This window comes from Zeus faber, assembly GCF_960531495.2.
Source record: "Zeus faber genome assembly, chromosome: 4".
In the NCBI taxonomy this organism is placed as follows: domain Eukaryota; kingdom Metazoa; phylum Chordata; class Actinopteri; order Zeiformes; family Zeidae; genus Zeus; species Zeus faber.
In genome coordinates this window covers 10,389,374-10,406,085 of record NC_137191.1, presented here as the reverse complement: position 1 = coordinate 10,406,085, position 16,712 = coordinate 10,389,374, and the positions used below count along the sequence as shown (strand labels likewise).

The 16,712-nt window shown below is 47.2% G+C and overlaps 1 protein-coding gene across 1 annotated transcript; it reads right to left on the bottom strand.

Annotated features, from left to right (window-relative positions):
* Positions 1–2,575: 2,575 nt before the first annotated feature.
* pi4k2b (phosphatidylinositol 4-kinase type 2 beta) lies at positions 2,576–14,784 on the bottom strand (the record flags this gene model as incomplete). Its single annotated transcript, XM_079999254.1, has 11 exons — positions 14,297–14,784; positions 12,580–12,731; positions 10,607–10,687; positions 10,369–10,488; positions 10,038–10,169; positions 8,453–8,606; positions 7,818–7,873; positions 4,322–4,424; positions 4,059–4,192; positions 3,294–3,353; positions 2,576–2,749 (listed from the first exon to the last, which is right to left on the bottom strand). Exons 1-11 carry the CDS (start codon positions 14,616–14,618, stop codon positions 2,576–2,578), a joined length of 1,488 nt encoding a protein of 495 aa, XP_079855380.1. The 5' UTR covers positions 14,619–14,784.
* Positions 14,785–16,712: the final 1,928 nt, after the last annotated feature.

The following is a 16,712-nucleotide window of genomic DNA, read 5'->3' as shown; positions in this document are numbered from 1 at the left end:
GGAGGTTGACCTCGGCAAGCGGCTCCAGTTCCCATCAGAGGTCAGCAGCGCATCACAACAACCCGACGTTGACCAGGTCGATCATTCCTCTGGAGGAGGGAATCAAGGCGGAGAGAAAGCAACTCAAGTATTCCAAGCTGACTAAGGAGCGGAGGGATTTGACTTGTGCTGCCTGTTGAAAGACATTTTACCACTACTTTCATTAGACATGAGGCACCAGCATATAACATCTTTACACCGCTATGAAAAACGTCCCACCACCAAATGCTGAGATTGTATTAAAAAGGTAACCGTGGTCTGACGATTAAAGAATGAATAAAGAGTTGCATTGCAGGTTGAGAAGCTGAACTCCACTTGCAGGCTAACTCTGCCCTAGATGCAATGGCACAAATGCTGTGTGTTGTATGCCCAGCATGCTGACAGCACAGATTACAAAATAAATAAATAAATAAGTTAAAATAAAAATAACAAGGTCACTGTGGTATGTTACATTACAGCATTTTAGTTTGTTGTTGCAGTCTATATAGTCAACAGTCAATAATGTGATCATCTGCACCACCAAAAGCTGCAATGTGAGAGGTCTTATGACTTTCTTCATTTTTGGTCCTTTCATAACGTTAAACCGGTTATAAATGTTTTTTTTTTTTTGAGTGTTCCAATGCACGTCTTTTGAAAACAGCCACTCCCCTGTAGCTCCCACTGTGTGGCGAGCAAAAGCCGTTCAGTTTCCTCTTCATTCGGTCGCTATAAATAAGTCACCTGGCCAGCAGGCGAGGCGTCACAACCTGCCTCCCACTGTCAGGTTAATAATTAGGACGTCAAGGCCTTGCTACAGGTGTGCCTGGATACATAAGAGCTGCAGCCTCCGCTCCTGTTCCCGCAATCAAATTGTACAATTCAGCTCTTTCTAACAGAAACACGGCTTTAACACCTGTAGCCTGTACAATATAGTTGTTTAAAGAAAGTAGAAATGTGCACTTACTGTATAACATATTCCCACTAGCTGTAGGCGTGTCCATGTCCTCAGTGGGTATTCAAATGACAACTTTGCAGTGGATTTTTTTTTTATCGTGCCTACACATGGGGCCTCGTCTCAGGCAGAGATTTGCGTGAACCATGAGCGTGAAAAAACAAAAACAACAACAAACAAAAAGTCCAAATGTCCCAAATTTTATTTAATCTCTTAAATATACATTTCTCCTCATACAATCAATAGAATAAAAAGTTTCAAGATGCATACATAAGAAAAAAAAAAGAAAAAAAAGAAGCAATGAGCAAGTTACACTGTCCACGATTATTTTTCCTTATATATGGTCTCTGAAAAAGGGAGGAACAGGTCACCTCCCCTCTTCATGCCACAAAGTGGAGAGCCAGACGCCTGCCAGCGTTTAAATACACTTTAACAAATACATTCATTGTCACGGGAAAAAAAAAACTGTTTCTCACAGCGTTTCCTCATGTTGAAATGTTCAGGAGTAAGAATCTGTATAGAAACCGTAAACAGATTACATTCAAGCAACGTGAAGTCTATTTATCCACCCCCAGCCCCCCTAGCCCAGCCCCACCCCCACCCCAATTATGGGTTCAAGTTTTGATAACATCCGTTTCTTGACAACATTCTCCCATTGAAAATATTTTGGCAGCAGTGAGAGTCGAAGACATTGGCTCCGTGGTTTCGGCGGGCCCGACGACGCGGCGAAAGCAAACACCGGGTTTCAAGGGCTTGTTTGCCCCCGGGGCCCGGAGCTGAGAAAAACACCTCCAGCTGCGCAAGTGAAGGCCTCTGCAGGCGAGTGATCCCCGCAGGGCAACACCATGCGTAGCGAGGGGGAGGCCGCCCAAACGGTTTGCCTCGTCCCGAAACATGTCTCCCTTGTCTCGGGCGAGGTCAGTGTGCTCTGTTTGGGGTCGTTGAGATCTGCGAACCTTCTCCTTCGATAACGTGTCGTACAATCCCAAACACCACCCGCCCCGCCCGCCCTCCGCCCGCCCGTCCGTCACAGACACATTCTGTCGGACAACTTTATCTCCAACCTCGGGAATAGCACGGTAATAGCGAGCGAGGTAATTGCAAGTAATAACGTCACCATAACCCGACTTTTTTATTATCATTTGTCCGGAAAAAAGAAAAATAAATAAAATCCCTTTGTTTATTTCCGAGAAGAACGCTAAACCCACAATCGTGAGGGGGAAAGGATCCCCACCCGACTCCACGGCTTTAGAAACGACTCTGGTATTACCTAGTTATTGCCCGGCTGTCGCGTAAAGTGCCACCGTTGAAAAGGCTCCGTCAAGCCCGTTTTCAGCGGGCGTCTGGGGCCGGGGCCTGGATGGTGCGAGACGCTCCGGTGGGTTCTTTGGGGCGGGGGTGGTCACGTCTCTGGGAAAAGCCAACGCTACCGTCAAATCACCGTGGGAACTCGAGGAGAGAGACCGCTAAAGCTTAACCCCCCCCCCCCCCCCCTCCATCCATCTACCGCCGCCGCTCCTATTCCTCTCCGACAGGCCAAACGGGAGGGAGGAGCCGAGCTCAACCTCCTCTCCCCCGCCCCCCCACCCCCACGCCCACCTCCACCTACCAGGAGGAGAAGAAGGGGCGTTTGCAGTGGAAGGTTTGCGTGAAAGCGTTCCCCAACGTGACCACGCGCCCCTGGCCCCCAGAGCGCCTGCGCTCCACCACCACCCGGGGCATCTGCACAAGCTGGATGGGACTCTTCCCGTCTTTAAGCGCCTGACTCAGGTTCAGAACCTGTGGGGCGGGGGAGGGTGGAGGAGAGTAGGTGTGTGGGGGTGGGGGTGGCGAGAGAGAGGGGGGAAGCAGAAAACATGTGAGCGAGGCGAGGGAAGGCTGTTTTAAGGCTGGATTAGATGATCCTACTCTTTGATTTGATTCCATATCCAGAGATACTGATGAGATGTAATTTATCGATATCGACATTTTACACATAATGAGATTAATCGCTCATAATTCCTTCCAGTATAACCTCTGACACACATTACAAGAGTATTTCAACAAATATTGGAACAAATTGACTGATACCGTCAGAGAGATAAAATATATCAACTCATTTGTGACTCTGGTGCTATTAGAATTAAAAGTGAAAGGCTTGCATAACTCAACTCAATATTACAAATTTCAAATCGACATTTAAACAATAGAATTGAATCGTATTAGAGTATCGTTCTTTGTTTATTTCACCCCGAGTGTGTAGGCATAACAGTTTTGAGGGAAAAACCAAGGAGCTCAAAGTGTTGCGGGATCTGAGAAAAGGGAAAGAAAAGACTGAACTCACCTGTCCTCTCATCACCGACATCTGTCTCTCGAACATGGTTTTGTCAAAGCCTTTATCCGTCTGCAGACGGTGGGACACAGACGGACGCACAGTTATTTTCCACCCGACTTTATTGAACCGGCGTGATTTTTCGCCCCCCCCCGATGGTCACACCATCGCGCGTTGGAAGCTGAAGCTGGACGCCGCACGGCAGAGCCGCCGTGTGACATTCTTCGCTCTCGTGATACATTAGTGCAGGTTCAGACACAAAACGGGAGAAAAGAGACGAGCTCGTTTCCCTGGGATGGCCTCAGCTTGTTTCCATAGCTGCCACGGTTTAATGACGCTGACTTGGTGACAATGCAAAACAACTGACTAATCTCTAGCGCAGCGGTAATCAAACTGGTTTTTAATTCAAGGTCCGGTCATGAACCTCAAACAACGTCGGAGGACCAGAGCAGTCCCAGCTAATTACACGCACACACCTCTAGAATTATATGCGATGGATTGATCTAAAAGAGCAACATTTCTCAGAAACGTGCGCGTTTCTCCTCTGGGGAGCGTCGGCTGGCACACAAAACACAGTTTAACACCTGTCGAGAGGCTACTGTTTCAAAAAGTTCCGACATTTAAATAACGTCTAATTTGTTGCTGGGTCCGGAATGATTTGCATTTGGCTGCTTGGCTACTGGTAGCATGGAGAATCTGATCTTGATCATTAAAGAATGATCACAGTGAGCCGACACGAGAGTAGAACCAGAGAACAAGATGTCCGCCGCCGTGTACCTTAAACATCTCATAGAGGTCCTCACAGAGATCCTGGACGAAGTTCATGTCGGAAATGCGGGACAGCACCAGGTCCCTGGTCTCCTGGGAGAAGGCCACCTTTGCCTGGGGCAGCCACGCCCAGTGGAAGGGGTCTGAGTGAGAGCGGAGATGACGATGAACTCCGAGAGCGCATATTAACCAGCACCTCCCCAAAAGATGACAACACGGCACACAAAAACAAACTTTCCAGGCATTTTGAATCGTAGTTGCAGCTAACTTACAGGCTCTCCATTCGTCGGGGTGCTTGAAGGGGAAGGCCAGGCCGTTGTCGATGGCTGCGATTTTGATACAGGAGTCTGAACTGGTGCCCGGCCACTCAGAGTCCTGCGGCGGGGGGAGAGAACCCATAACTAACAGAATAACTGATGACGGAGCATCATTAATCACCGTCCAAAGGGCACATCAACTGGAACAGATAGATAACGCTGTTTAGTCACTGATCAATAAAAATAACTGTTGACAGGGATTCAGGCAGAACTAGAATTACGTACGGTATCTAACTATGTATCTCTAAATTTTAGATGACGGCCAGAGTCAGTGTTTCACACTGGATTTATCCACCTTGCGCATACGCAGTTGAGAATTTTATATTAAAAGAGTCTCTCCTTCGATGTCCCTCTTACTGAGCACCAGAGGCAGTGTTTACCACTAGATGACTGATACCAACAAGTATTACCAACCATCCACCTAACTAGAGGCGGCGTGGTGCAGGGGGTAGAGCGGGTCGTCCAGCAATCAGCGTGCCGAAGTGTCCTTGAGCAAGGCACTGAACGCCTATCTGCTCGCGTTGAGCCGGTGTGCGCCTTGCACGGTCGCCACCGCCATCAATGTGTGAGAATGTGAGGCACGTATTGTAAAGCGATTTGAGTGATCGCAAGATGAGAAAAGCGCTAAGTACGTAAGATGCAGTCCATTTACCATAACTACCACTAGAATGGCAGAAGTGAAGGGAACCTGGGGTCTGCTCAGTGGAGCTCCCCAGTGTAGTCTGGGGACGGGGGAACACTACCGCGTTTCAAATTATTATGCAAATTGGATTTAAGTGTCATAAACATTTAATTTTTTGTTTTTCAATTAAACTCATGGATGGTATTGTGTCTCAGGGCTCTTTGGATCACTGAAATCAATGACACCTGTGATAATTAGTTTGCCAGGTGAGCCCAATTAAAGGAAAACTACTTAAGAAGGTTGTTCCATATTATTAAGCAGCCACAGGTTTCAAGCAATATGGGAAAGAAACAGGATCTCTCTGCTGCCAAAAAGCCTCAAATAGCGCAATGCCTTGGACAAGGTATGAAAACATTAGATATTTCACGAAAACTTAAGTGTGATCATCGCACTGTGAAGAGATTTGTGGCTGATTCAGAGCACTGACGGGTTTGTGCAGATAAAGGCAGAATGAGGAAGGTTTCTGCCAGACAAAATCATCGACTGAAGAGAGCGGCTGCTAAAAGGCCATTACAAAGCAGCAACACAGGTATTTGAAGCTGCTGGTGCCTCTGGAGTCCCACTCAATGTGTAGGATCCTCCAGAGGCTTGCAGTTGTGCATAAACCTACTATTGAGCCACCCCTAACCAATGCTCACAAGCAGAAACAGTTGCAGGGGGCCCAGAAATACGTGAAGACTAATTTTGAAACAGTCTTGTTTACTGATGAGTGCCGTGCAACCCTGGATGGTGCAGATGGATGGAGTAGTGGATGGTTGGTCGACGGCCACCATGTCCCAACAAGGCTGCGACGTCAGCAAGGAGGTGGCCATGTTTTGGGCCGGAATCATGGGGAGAGAGCTGGAGGGCCCCTTTAGGGTCCTTGAAGGTGTGAAAATGACCTCGGCAAAGTATAGAGTTTGGGACTGAGCACTTTGTTCCATGGTAAAAAGAGAAGGGCCGTGCCTTCCGTAGAAAAATCTTCTTCATGCATGACAATGCACCATCTCATGCTGCAAAGAATACCTCTGTGTCATTGGCTGCTATGGGCATAAAAGGAGAGAAACTCATGGTGTGGCCCCCATCCTCCCCTGACCTCAACCCTATTGAGAACCTTTGGAGCATCCTCAAGCAAAAGATCTATGAGGGTGGGAGGCAGTTTGCATCAAAACAGCAGCTCTGGGAGGCTGTTCTGACATCCTGCAAAGAAATTCAAGCAGAAACTCTTCAAAAACTCACAAGTTCAATGGAGGCAAGAATTGTGAAGGTGATATCAAAGTAGGGGTCCTATGTTAACATGTAACTTGGCCTGTTAAGATGTTTTTGATTTAAATAGCTTATGATTTCAGTAAATATGACCACCTAATGCTGCAAATTCAACAAACGACCATTTTCACTTCTTCAACCTATAAAATGTTTTGAAACTCTGTTGTGCATAATCATTTGAAACAGTGCATTTTGAGTTTTTTATTTTTGAAAAAAATACTGTTATCATCGGGAGGTTTGTTCAATAACATTCGTATTATACGGTTGATGACTTGAAAATTATACTGACTGTCATTTGCATTGACATTTTAGGAAAATCAGAGAAAAATATAATTTGCATAATAATTTGGAACGCGGTGTACAAGTGGCCGTCTGAAGGGAATGCCTGAAGAATGCACTGGTGGACGACCTGAGCCAGTCAAGAGACCTTTAGGTTTAGTGGCATGAAGGAACAGTTCATGCAGGCACCGTCTGTCAAGTGCTCCACCCCTTTACACCTAGGACAGAGATCATGCCGGTCTGTAGCCAGCAGAGGAGCCATGCACCGGGAACAAGCGTCATTGTTCATAACTCTTTTGTTTGCTACTGTTTGGCTGGCTGACATGATCCGGCGGGGCCTCCGGATACTATCAGCACCAACGGCAAATTTACCGCTCGTAAATAAATAGTGGGTGCACCTCAAACTGACACTCTCAGCTGTTTGTTAGCTGACTGACACACTCAGGCGAGGCCACCCGATGCTATCAGAGCTAACATAAAGGAAAAAATGGGATATCAGCAGGGCAAAACAATAACGCTGGCAGAGCCGTTAAAAACAAGCTGACCTTGCCGGTGTAGGCTCCTGGAGCAGAGCCTGGACTGGAGGTGGCCAACCGGCCCTGTGCTGGCAACCAGTTTACCTACCTGCAGCGTAGCCTCCTCGGCTCAGTTCTCCGCTCCGCTGTTTGCCCCCCCGGATGTGAAACGATGTGCAGGACAACCAGAGCGGATCTGCTTGCGTGAACCACACACAAAAACTAGGGATACAGAGGCCGGTGCCCCGCAGTGTTGCTTGTTTCCATTTAACTTTAGAGTTCAACCTATGGGGTCGGGGTGAAGGATCACGGACAGACTCACACTCCCTGAGTGTGCGTTTTCTTCCCCACGTTTGACTGCAAGCTCCTCATGGACGAGAAAAACTTTCTTTTTTTTCCCCGACCTGCGTTTCTCCCTGGTATGCAAAAGATCTGGAGGAACGGAGCCCCGGGTCCCATGTGACGAAAGAGTCACACGCGACTTAGTTGACATTCATTCTCGACTGCGAACGCGCGAGGTGGATGGACCCAGTTGTGAAACACTGCCCCTGGCAGTCAGGAGGAATGAAACAGAACTGCATGCCGGTTGTCACGCAGCTACAAAAGATCACTTCAGTGCTTCAGAATTTTGAAACGAGTCACGTCAATTGTCTGTGTTTGCGTGTGAGAGGAAGAGCAAATGTGGGATGGGCGCCGGGCGTCCATCTGCGTGCACGTCAGTCCGGCTCACCTTCTCTCCTTCTCCCGGCTTCTCATACTTGACCAACCAGTTATCGTTCCCTCGGTCTGAGTAAGAGAAAACCAAAACAATACAAAGGGGAAGAAAGGGAATTTGTGAATAGGAAAGAGAGCGCCGCCCCCCCGGATGAAATGTTATCTTATCTTCTGATGTTATTTAAACTGTGTGTATAATTATAGATGTGACCCATATGCAGAGAGAATCAAATACGTGCACAACCAGGAAAACTTCCACTGGGATTAACAACTCTCTCTGAAATGCTTTTAGGAGATGAATTAACAAAAGCAGAGTGATGAGAATTCTTGTGAAAAGGTGCTATAAGACAAAATAACATCTCATAACAAGAATGAGAGAGAGAGAGAGAGAGAAAAAAAAAAGGACCTGGTCTGACGCAAGGCGTTTCATTGTTATTACAACTAGAAAAGTCGATGACAACGTGTTTATTAAAAAAGGCGAAGCAGTGATGGTGTTCAGATTCTCTGGGGTCTGAAACATGAACACACCCTGGACGCGTGACACACACACACACACACACACACACACACACACACACACACACACACACACACACACACACACACACACACACACACACACACACACACACACACACACAGTGTGCAGACCTGTGTTTCGGATGACGTAGTCCAACACCACCAGCCTCTCGAACTGTGACTGCAGCTGCTTTCGGATGTTCTCCGGAAGAGGTTCGGCCTCGAAGCGCCTCAGCCAGTAGTCAGCTTCGTGGTAACCCTCCACAAAGAGCTGAAAGGAACCCACCTTCCAAAAAAAGAACCAAAACCACACGTCAAAAACACACAAACAACAGCAGCGTGGTAGCTTTTCATCTCCAGAATGTGTTTTTATCATTCGTTTTTTTTTTTATTCAGACACTTATGTCACTTTTGAACAAATATTTACAACTTCCTCTGCAGACCTGAAGGTGATGGATCAGATATTAAACATGTGCGACAGTTAAAACAGGATGTGGGAAAACGTCCTTAAATGACTTCCTCTTCGCTCACGGTGCTGTCAGACAGAAAAGACACATATTTCATCAGGTATTTCGGGGCTTTATTGAATCTTTTGCACCTCTGCTCTTTCGGCTACATCTTTGGGTAAGGTAAGAGACTGGAAACAGGAAGTTGGGCCACTTCCAACGAGCAAGCTACTGTAACCAACATTAGGCACTGGAGGTACTGCGGTAATTCCAAAAAGGTAGTTCAAAATAAAACAAGGTATTATTCTTATTAAAAACCAGTGGCTATAATGTGATGAGCTTTAAAAAGAAAACAAGGCATTTTAAAGGCTTAATAAAATGCTGGTTCCTGTGATTTAAGGCCTGGGATGAAAAATAGTGAACCCATCCTTAAACTGTGCAGGGGTAGTTTCACAAAGTAGTCTCATATGAGGAAAGCAGGAACCGCACGGCTGGCTGTTCTACAAGTCAGTGGTTTAGGAGTCGCATTGAAAGTGGCGGTGGCAGAAAATAGCGCACGTCAATTCAAGCGGAGGTGACAGCGGTGCCTCCAGTGACCTACATGTTTGAATAAACCTGTCTTCACGGGGCGGGGACCAAGAAACACAAACAGCGACGCACGATGCGCCTTCCCCTCTTTTCCCCGAATCAGCAACAGCAGCTGCCAAAAGGCAAGGGCCCTGCCGAGCCCCTCACCACCACCACCGTACTTAGCAGGAAAAATCGAATTAAAATGGCCGGAAAACAAAAAAAGAACGCGGGGATACCGATTCCGAGTCCTTTAGGTGTTGACCTAAATGTATCGTCTGACACAGTACCGAATCCGATCCGTCCCGTTCCATTTAGAATACATGGTTTATTTGGGGCATTTGCGTTACGCCCCGAATGGCAACCCATTTATTTCCATTTGAGACATCTGAAATTCTGCTATGTTTTGAAAAAGGAGACCATCAAGCCTGCTTTAAATATTTTAATATCTGGCATGTTTGCTTTGGCTCTTATTATGGGAATTTCACATTTGGGATATTCTCACACACCACTACTTTAGCCTGTTCTATTATTCATTGTGAAGCCACAGAAAGGGAGCAGTTGAGGGCAGTCAAGTGAGAGATTAGTCCACCGAAGAAGCCAAATACGGCGTATAATCAGAATGAACACTGTATGTTAGGTGTTCCAGGGAACTGTGTCAACATTCTTTGGATCAGCGCTTCCTAATCCCACTCGTCTGGTACCTTGGGAGGGAGGCCCACTCGATGGAAGCGGCGTCCCACCTTGGGGACCTTCTCCAACGCGTACTTCTTTCCTCTGGACTTGGCCCTGTCGATCGCGCTGTAGTGGAACGTCTCGCTGGCCAGATACACCACCTGACAGAAACGAAATCACTTAGTGCAAAGGCCCGGCTTTAAAAGCAACATCTTCATTAAAAACTAAATCGTCATTAAAATGTAACGCTCATAAGACAATATGTTGTTGACCCCAGAGCCCAACAAACAGAGAGCTCCATGAGATTGTGAGCGTTTCCCTTCGGGCCCAAAGTGGAGGATTCTGTGTCGCCACGCCCACCTTGGTTTTAGGAACCACTCCGAGGCTCAGCTTGCTGTTGACCAGCGAGGCGGCAGCTTCTGAGAGGTAACCCTGGTTAGGCAGCAGGCAACCTCGTCCAAAGCAGCACGGACAGCACAGCTGAGGAGGAAGGGAGGCACACGAAAAGAATAAATAGATATAAAGAAAGAGGAAAAGGAGGGAGGAGGTGGGGGGTATTTCTGCACATTGTTGATACTAGAAATGGAAGAAAACTTACCTTGTGAAAGTATTTGGTCCATTTGGGGTTCAGGTGACCATAAGGCTCCTCTGACTTTGGTTTGAAAACGCCAATTATTTTCTGTTAAAATAGAGCAGTAAAGGGACAAGGGGCACAGTGAGAAATACTCCGCTTTATTTAGTCTAAAAGCAGAGTAGAAACCGTGCACCAATCCAGCCGAGGCCTTAAAATGAATGTTATTCAGTCCTGGGTCTTCAGTCTCGGAAAGGTTTCAAAGATCAAACGTTTTTATTTAATGACGGCGATCATTTTGTAAAGTCGTAGATTCTGCAATCATGTGTTTCCATCCAAATGTCAAGGGGATTTTAAGCCAATGTTTGAAAGGTTACAACAAACAAAATGCAAATTAAGTACATTTCCATCAGTTGGGTTAACCGTCAACAAATTAGCTGTCTACCTGTCAATCTTGTATTTTCACAATGTTGAATGTCAATTAATGGGTCTTATTCATGAAGTCACTGTGTGTTACACTATTACTGGCTTATACTATAATATTGGCATAACATGTCTAAAAAAAAATAATAATAATAAAAAAAAAAAATGAAATTGTCAATTGTGATTATCATCAACTCTGCTTGGCTTCAGTTTGTCCAAAAGAGGAGAAAAATCTGCATCATCTGACAAAATAAATTACTTCTTAAATCTAACAGTTATCCACTTTAACTTTCATATCTCTACAAAGATTATTTAAAAAAAAAAATGTTTAAAGCTTTTAAAGTTGGATTTGTGCTCGTCATATGTAACTTTTGACCGCCTTCGTTTTATTCACACCAATATGCTTTACAAATTTGGAGAACTCAGCTTTTGAAGTCTCAGCTTTTATGTTATGAATCACATTCTTGTCTAATATTGTGTATTGTGGGTGAAGCACATTGTAAAGTTTGGTTTAAGAAAAAAAAGTGCACTTGAAAATTAAGTTGATCATTACCAGTATCATATAGGGCTGACGAGGGAGTGATCGGGAGAGAGAGATCGTCGAGAGAGTCACGGAGAAAGGGTCCCCCGCTACGCACCGTTTCCTTGCATACCGTTCCGTACGCACTTATTTTGTTCCATAAGCAGAAGAAAATAAAATAACCAACATCGAAAATAAAAATACACTGTTCTTGGCACGCCGCTCCCGGGCACACTCATCGTCGGAGAGGGAGACAGATGCGCCCCAAACGCTCCCTCTCTGCAACCCACCCCACCCGGCAACCCCCCCGGCCACCTACCTCGCCTATAGTTAAATAGGGGAATATTTGCACTGAGCCGAATCCGATTCCACTGACATAATTCTGCCCTAGTATTATACAGATTCTTAATTAAAGAGGAGCCGATTCGGAGACAGAATGAGTCACTGAAAAACAGCATTGCATAGAAACAAAACATCTGAAGAGAAAAATGACACAAAAAGGTCTTGTCGATAGAAAAGGATAAAGAAAAAAGGGAAATTGAGTAAACAGAGTCACACAGAGATCAATACCCAATCTCCCATCAACCCCTTTCGGATGTTTTTAACATGAAGCTGATCGCATACACTGAATACATTATCAGCAGGATACTGCTCGCTGCATTATGCAGCAGTCCTCCAATCCTCCTTATATCTGTTCTTCCGCACACCATCCATATTAACATTCATTCCATCTCCTTCCTTTAAGTTGCTCAGCTTTCCTCCTTAGCCAGCTCTCAACAGGGCAGCAGTGGCCTAAAAATTGAAGAAGCTGGCCTATATGTCTATTTTTTATTTATTTTATTCCTGCTTGAAATTCAAGATCAAGATTCAAGCGGTTTATTGCTTCAGCTTCTGTTTCCAGGCAGTCAGTAAGTGAATGCCACGCTAACTCTTCCGCTTCTCTTCCTTAAACACAAATGTGTTCTTAGTTGACGACTAGCTTTGTATAAAATTGAAGAAAAATGCATTTCATACAGCTACCACCAACACCCTCCACCCAATCCTAAACCCTCCTTACCCCTTTGGGGTCTTTGACAAAGTAACTTCCACTGGAACCCTGGGAGATCCTCTCTGGAAAGACGCCGTTCTCCATAGCTTGTTCGGCCCTTTGGATGATATCGGCAAACTCTGGATCGTCTGGGAAATGGTTGAAATCTGCATTGTTGGTACCTGTGGAGGGCATTTATATTTTTGGCTTTTAGCCCACAGACTTATCAAGAGAGACTTACAATGGCAAAAAGGGACTACTGCAACTGCAGCGAGATGGACAATAATCCTATCACAATCCTATCAGAGAAGTATCATGCAAGAGAGAGAAGTGCTTGGAAATCCACCAGGAAAATGAGCCACATGGATTGACTGCCGAGATCAGCTTTCTTTTACTTTTTGACAAGAACACATTAGGGCTGGAAAAATAGAACATAATTTAGCCCTTCTCCCAGCCGGTTATGGAAGAAGGGTGATTCGGTGAGGAGAGAGTATGATTGAGTGGGATGAGTTTTAACTCCCTCGACCCTGCCTTTGGAGGAACTTCGGAAAAAAAGCGACTAAGAGAGTAGGAGTGAACAGCCGTGTGAGGTGTATCTCGCTTCCAAAATATCGGCCAGCTTCGAGCAACCTCGATGAGACACTGATCTGGTTTAATCGCATGACGGGATGCATCCACTAGCTCCTCCTCCCCACTGAGGGCAGAACAGTCAGCTGACAACACAGCGCCATATGTTCACCATCCGCAACCCTCTGAGTCACAGGGGGAGAGATGTAGGGATGGACAGCGAGAGGGAAGAGGGTGAGGGAGATAGACGGCAGGAAAGAGGGACGGACAGACAAATGCCCGTCCATTCATTAGGGTGATATTTGGAGAAGCAGACCCAACTCTGACAACCTAATTGAGGTGCCCGAGGAGAGGATGGAGAGCGTGGAATGGGAAGAAAGCGGGAAGAGGACAGAGCACTTCAGTCAAATTCGATCGTTTGAGGGCGCTTCGGGAGACGCGGGACAGAGGAGCAGGGGTCTCTCAGTCCCGGCGTCTTCAAAACAGTTTTGGTTTGTTTTTTTTCGTGTGATCTGCTGCTTTTGAAGACGCCCGCTTGGCAATTTTGTGCGGCTGGCAGCCGCACTTGAAGAAAGGCTCCGTCATGGACTCTGATCAGGAACGATCAAATTTAACCGAAATAAACATGGAATGGAATGAATAAGCACAAAAGCAGTGAACTATAGCTTAACCATTAATAGTACAATCAATATTGACCACTCTGGTCTTTACACACAGTTATCCTTTTAGACATTCAATATTTAGTCTGTAGGTGATTCAGACACTCCCCCAATATGCTGGGAACAGCACATAGACTATTGAGGCATAGGTGCGTAATGTAAATACATTCAATGGCTGTTTAGTCTAAAGTGCCAGGTAAATAAATATGAGATCGACACCTTTTTTTTTATTTTTAACAAAATAATCGTACGGATTTCCACTTTAATTAAGCGCCCAAAATAACCACCAACAGGTTCGGGACACAAGGTGCTTGAAAAGTACCAGAACAGCTGGAGCTGCCTGCCGTGACTGACATGGAGGTGTTGCGTCACCTAAAAACACACAGATACTCAGCGGCGGAGACAAAGCACACTGGTGGCACGGAGACACGGCTACTGCTCACGGGGCTCCGATGTGTCGAACGGAACCCCGTGTGCCGCCACACCACCGCGGACACGCTAACTGTTGCTCGCTAACTTACCCGGCGAGGCCGCGGCGTCTTTATCCGCGGGGGAGCCGCGTCCGCTCCGCCGGCTCCGCTGCTCTCGTCCGGCCCGCGGCGACGCCGCCGCCGTCGCGGCCAGGCAAGGCAGCAGCAGCGTCTCCTCCCCGGACGAGCCGTCCGTCTCCAGTTCGGTGAGGACGCTTTCGCACGAGTCCGAGATGCGGACGGCGCCGCCGGGGCTCGCCCCGCGCCCCGGCCCGGCCGCGGGGTCCGGCGGAGGAAAGTTGGACTCGGACTCGGACGGGGGCGCCGGCTCGTCGGTCCCCGTCTCGCACGGCTCGCACTCCGACATCATCATCAGCCCCTCTTGCTCTGAGTGGTGGTCGGCCAGGGGTGTTCCTATGGACGCCGCTGTCCCTCCATCCTCGTGGAAAAGCCCGCGTTCAACCCCGGGAAACACTTCACCCGAAAGCGAATCGACCGAGGGCCGGTTGTCCCTCCGACGCCCGCGTGACCCCCGTCAGGCTTCCGTACTTCCGGGTTGGAGCCCCGCGCATGCGCTCTGCCGTAAGGGAGCCGGCCGTCGTCGAGGTGGGAAGTCGCGCTTCGCCTCCGTCGACGTCTCCCGCGAGAACGCGCGTTTTATTTTGCGGTGCAATGTCCTCTCTTATGCTTTCCACCTTTTATTGTTTATTTAATTTTATAATATTGTTATTTCATATTCTTTTTTTAATGATTTAGTATATTTCAGTACGTATCTGATTGCTCTGAATGCCATTGACTCGTTTACGTTCTAGGAGTCGGTTAGTCGGTCTATTAGAAAGGATTTTTTTTCTTTTGTTTTTTTTTTTCCCTAGGACATATTGTGCGCTGTCACCGGGTGCGTTGCATTACATTTCACTGCATATATGTATGAAAGTATGTTTATGTGTGTGACGAATAAAAAATCTTGAATCTTGAATCTTGACTCATGTGACACATCATGGACTATAGCACAACCAGTGTATGGCCGCAAGATGGCGACAACTATTGACAAAGCAAAGGGTGCTGACGCCTGGCTGCGGAACTTTATATATTTTCATTGAATTGCACTTCCTTTGTGAATTGATGCCCGTGGTTTCAACGTCCACTCTTTACACTTATTGTTCCCTGTTTATCCCAGTATGAAGTTCCATGTTACAGTGGCCCTGGCTTGCGTTTCCGGACTGAATACATTTGCCGCTTTCCCTAACCCTCTCCTCTTCCCTCCCATTCTACCGGCCTGATCAACGCTCTGCCTCCTCCACCCCGGCGCCCCCGCCTCCGAGTCTCCGCCCCAGCCCGCATCCACCCATCCACCCATCCACCCCCCACCCCGCCCCGCCCCACCCCGTCGGCTCTACAGTGTAGTTAAAACACATGCAAATGAGCAGTCAGCCAGCTGGTATCACAGCAGCCATGTGATCTGTCAAGGTGGGGTTAAGGGGTGAAGGAGACAGGGAGGATGGGGCTGTATTAGGTGTGCGTGAGTGTGTGTGTGTGTGTGTGTGTGTGCGTGTGTGGGGGGGTTATAAAGGAGTAATAGGAAAGATCCAAAGGCATGCAGACACCCCTCCGAGACTCTACTAAAATAATCTTATCAGCAGCGTCACTCTCCACCTCTGTCCATCAATTGTGGCACCACCTCAGCACCCTTTGCCCCTTCTGTCTGCCTGGCTGCCCGACTGTCTGTCCGCCTGCCTGCCCGCCTGTCTGTCCGGCTGTCTCTCTCTCAGCCAAGACCTAATACCTGAAACATCACTTCTATGACACATGACACTGAAAAAATAAGTACAATGGTGAAAGCTGTGACAGGTCTCACTCGCCTATGTGTGTGTGTGTGTGTGTGTGTGTGTGTGCGTGTGCGTGTGTGTGCGCACGCGCTTCTGTGTGTGCTTATGTGCATGGCTGTGTGTGTTTATGTGCGTGCCTGCACGTGCACGTTTGTGTACACGCATGCAATCTTTCATGGCCTCGGCGCAGCACCCATTCCAGCAGACTCTTCTGGCCTGAAACCTGCTCCACCCTGCCAATAGCCACCACCCCCAAGAATAGCTGCCCCCAACCCCCTCTCCCCCCCTCCCTCCCTCCCTCCCTCCCTCCCTCCCTCTGCCTGTCTCTCTCCTGGTCCCAACATGGTAGAGGAGAGAATGATGAGAACAACACCAAGGCTCAATTCATCTATTCATATTATACTATTTTTTTCTGTTTGTGTGTGTGTGTGTGTGTGTGTGTGAGAGAGAGAGAGAGACAGAGAGAGAGACAGACAGAGAGAGTGTGCACAAACACACATCTTCTCTTCATATAGCGCGCTGTGTGTCCGTGCATGTTTTATGCAAAGTATGATGCAAAGACGAAGGCGACCACCCAGATCGCCTGTTTAAAAATTCATTTATCAATAATGGCTGACAGTTTAAAGCACAATCCAAGTGAA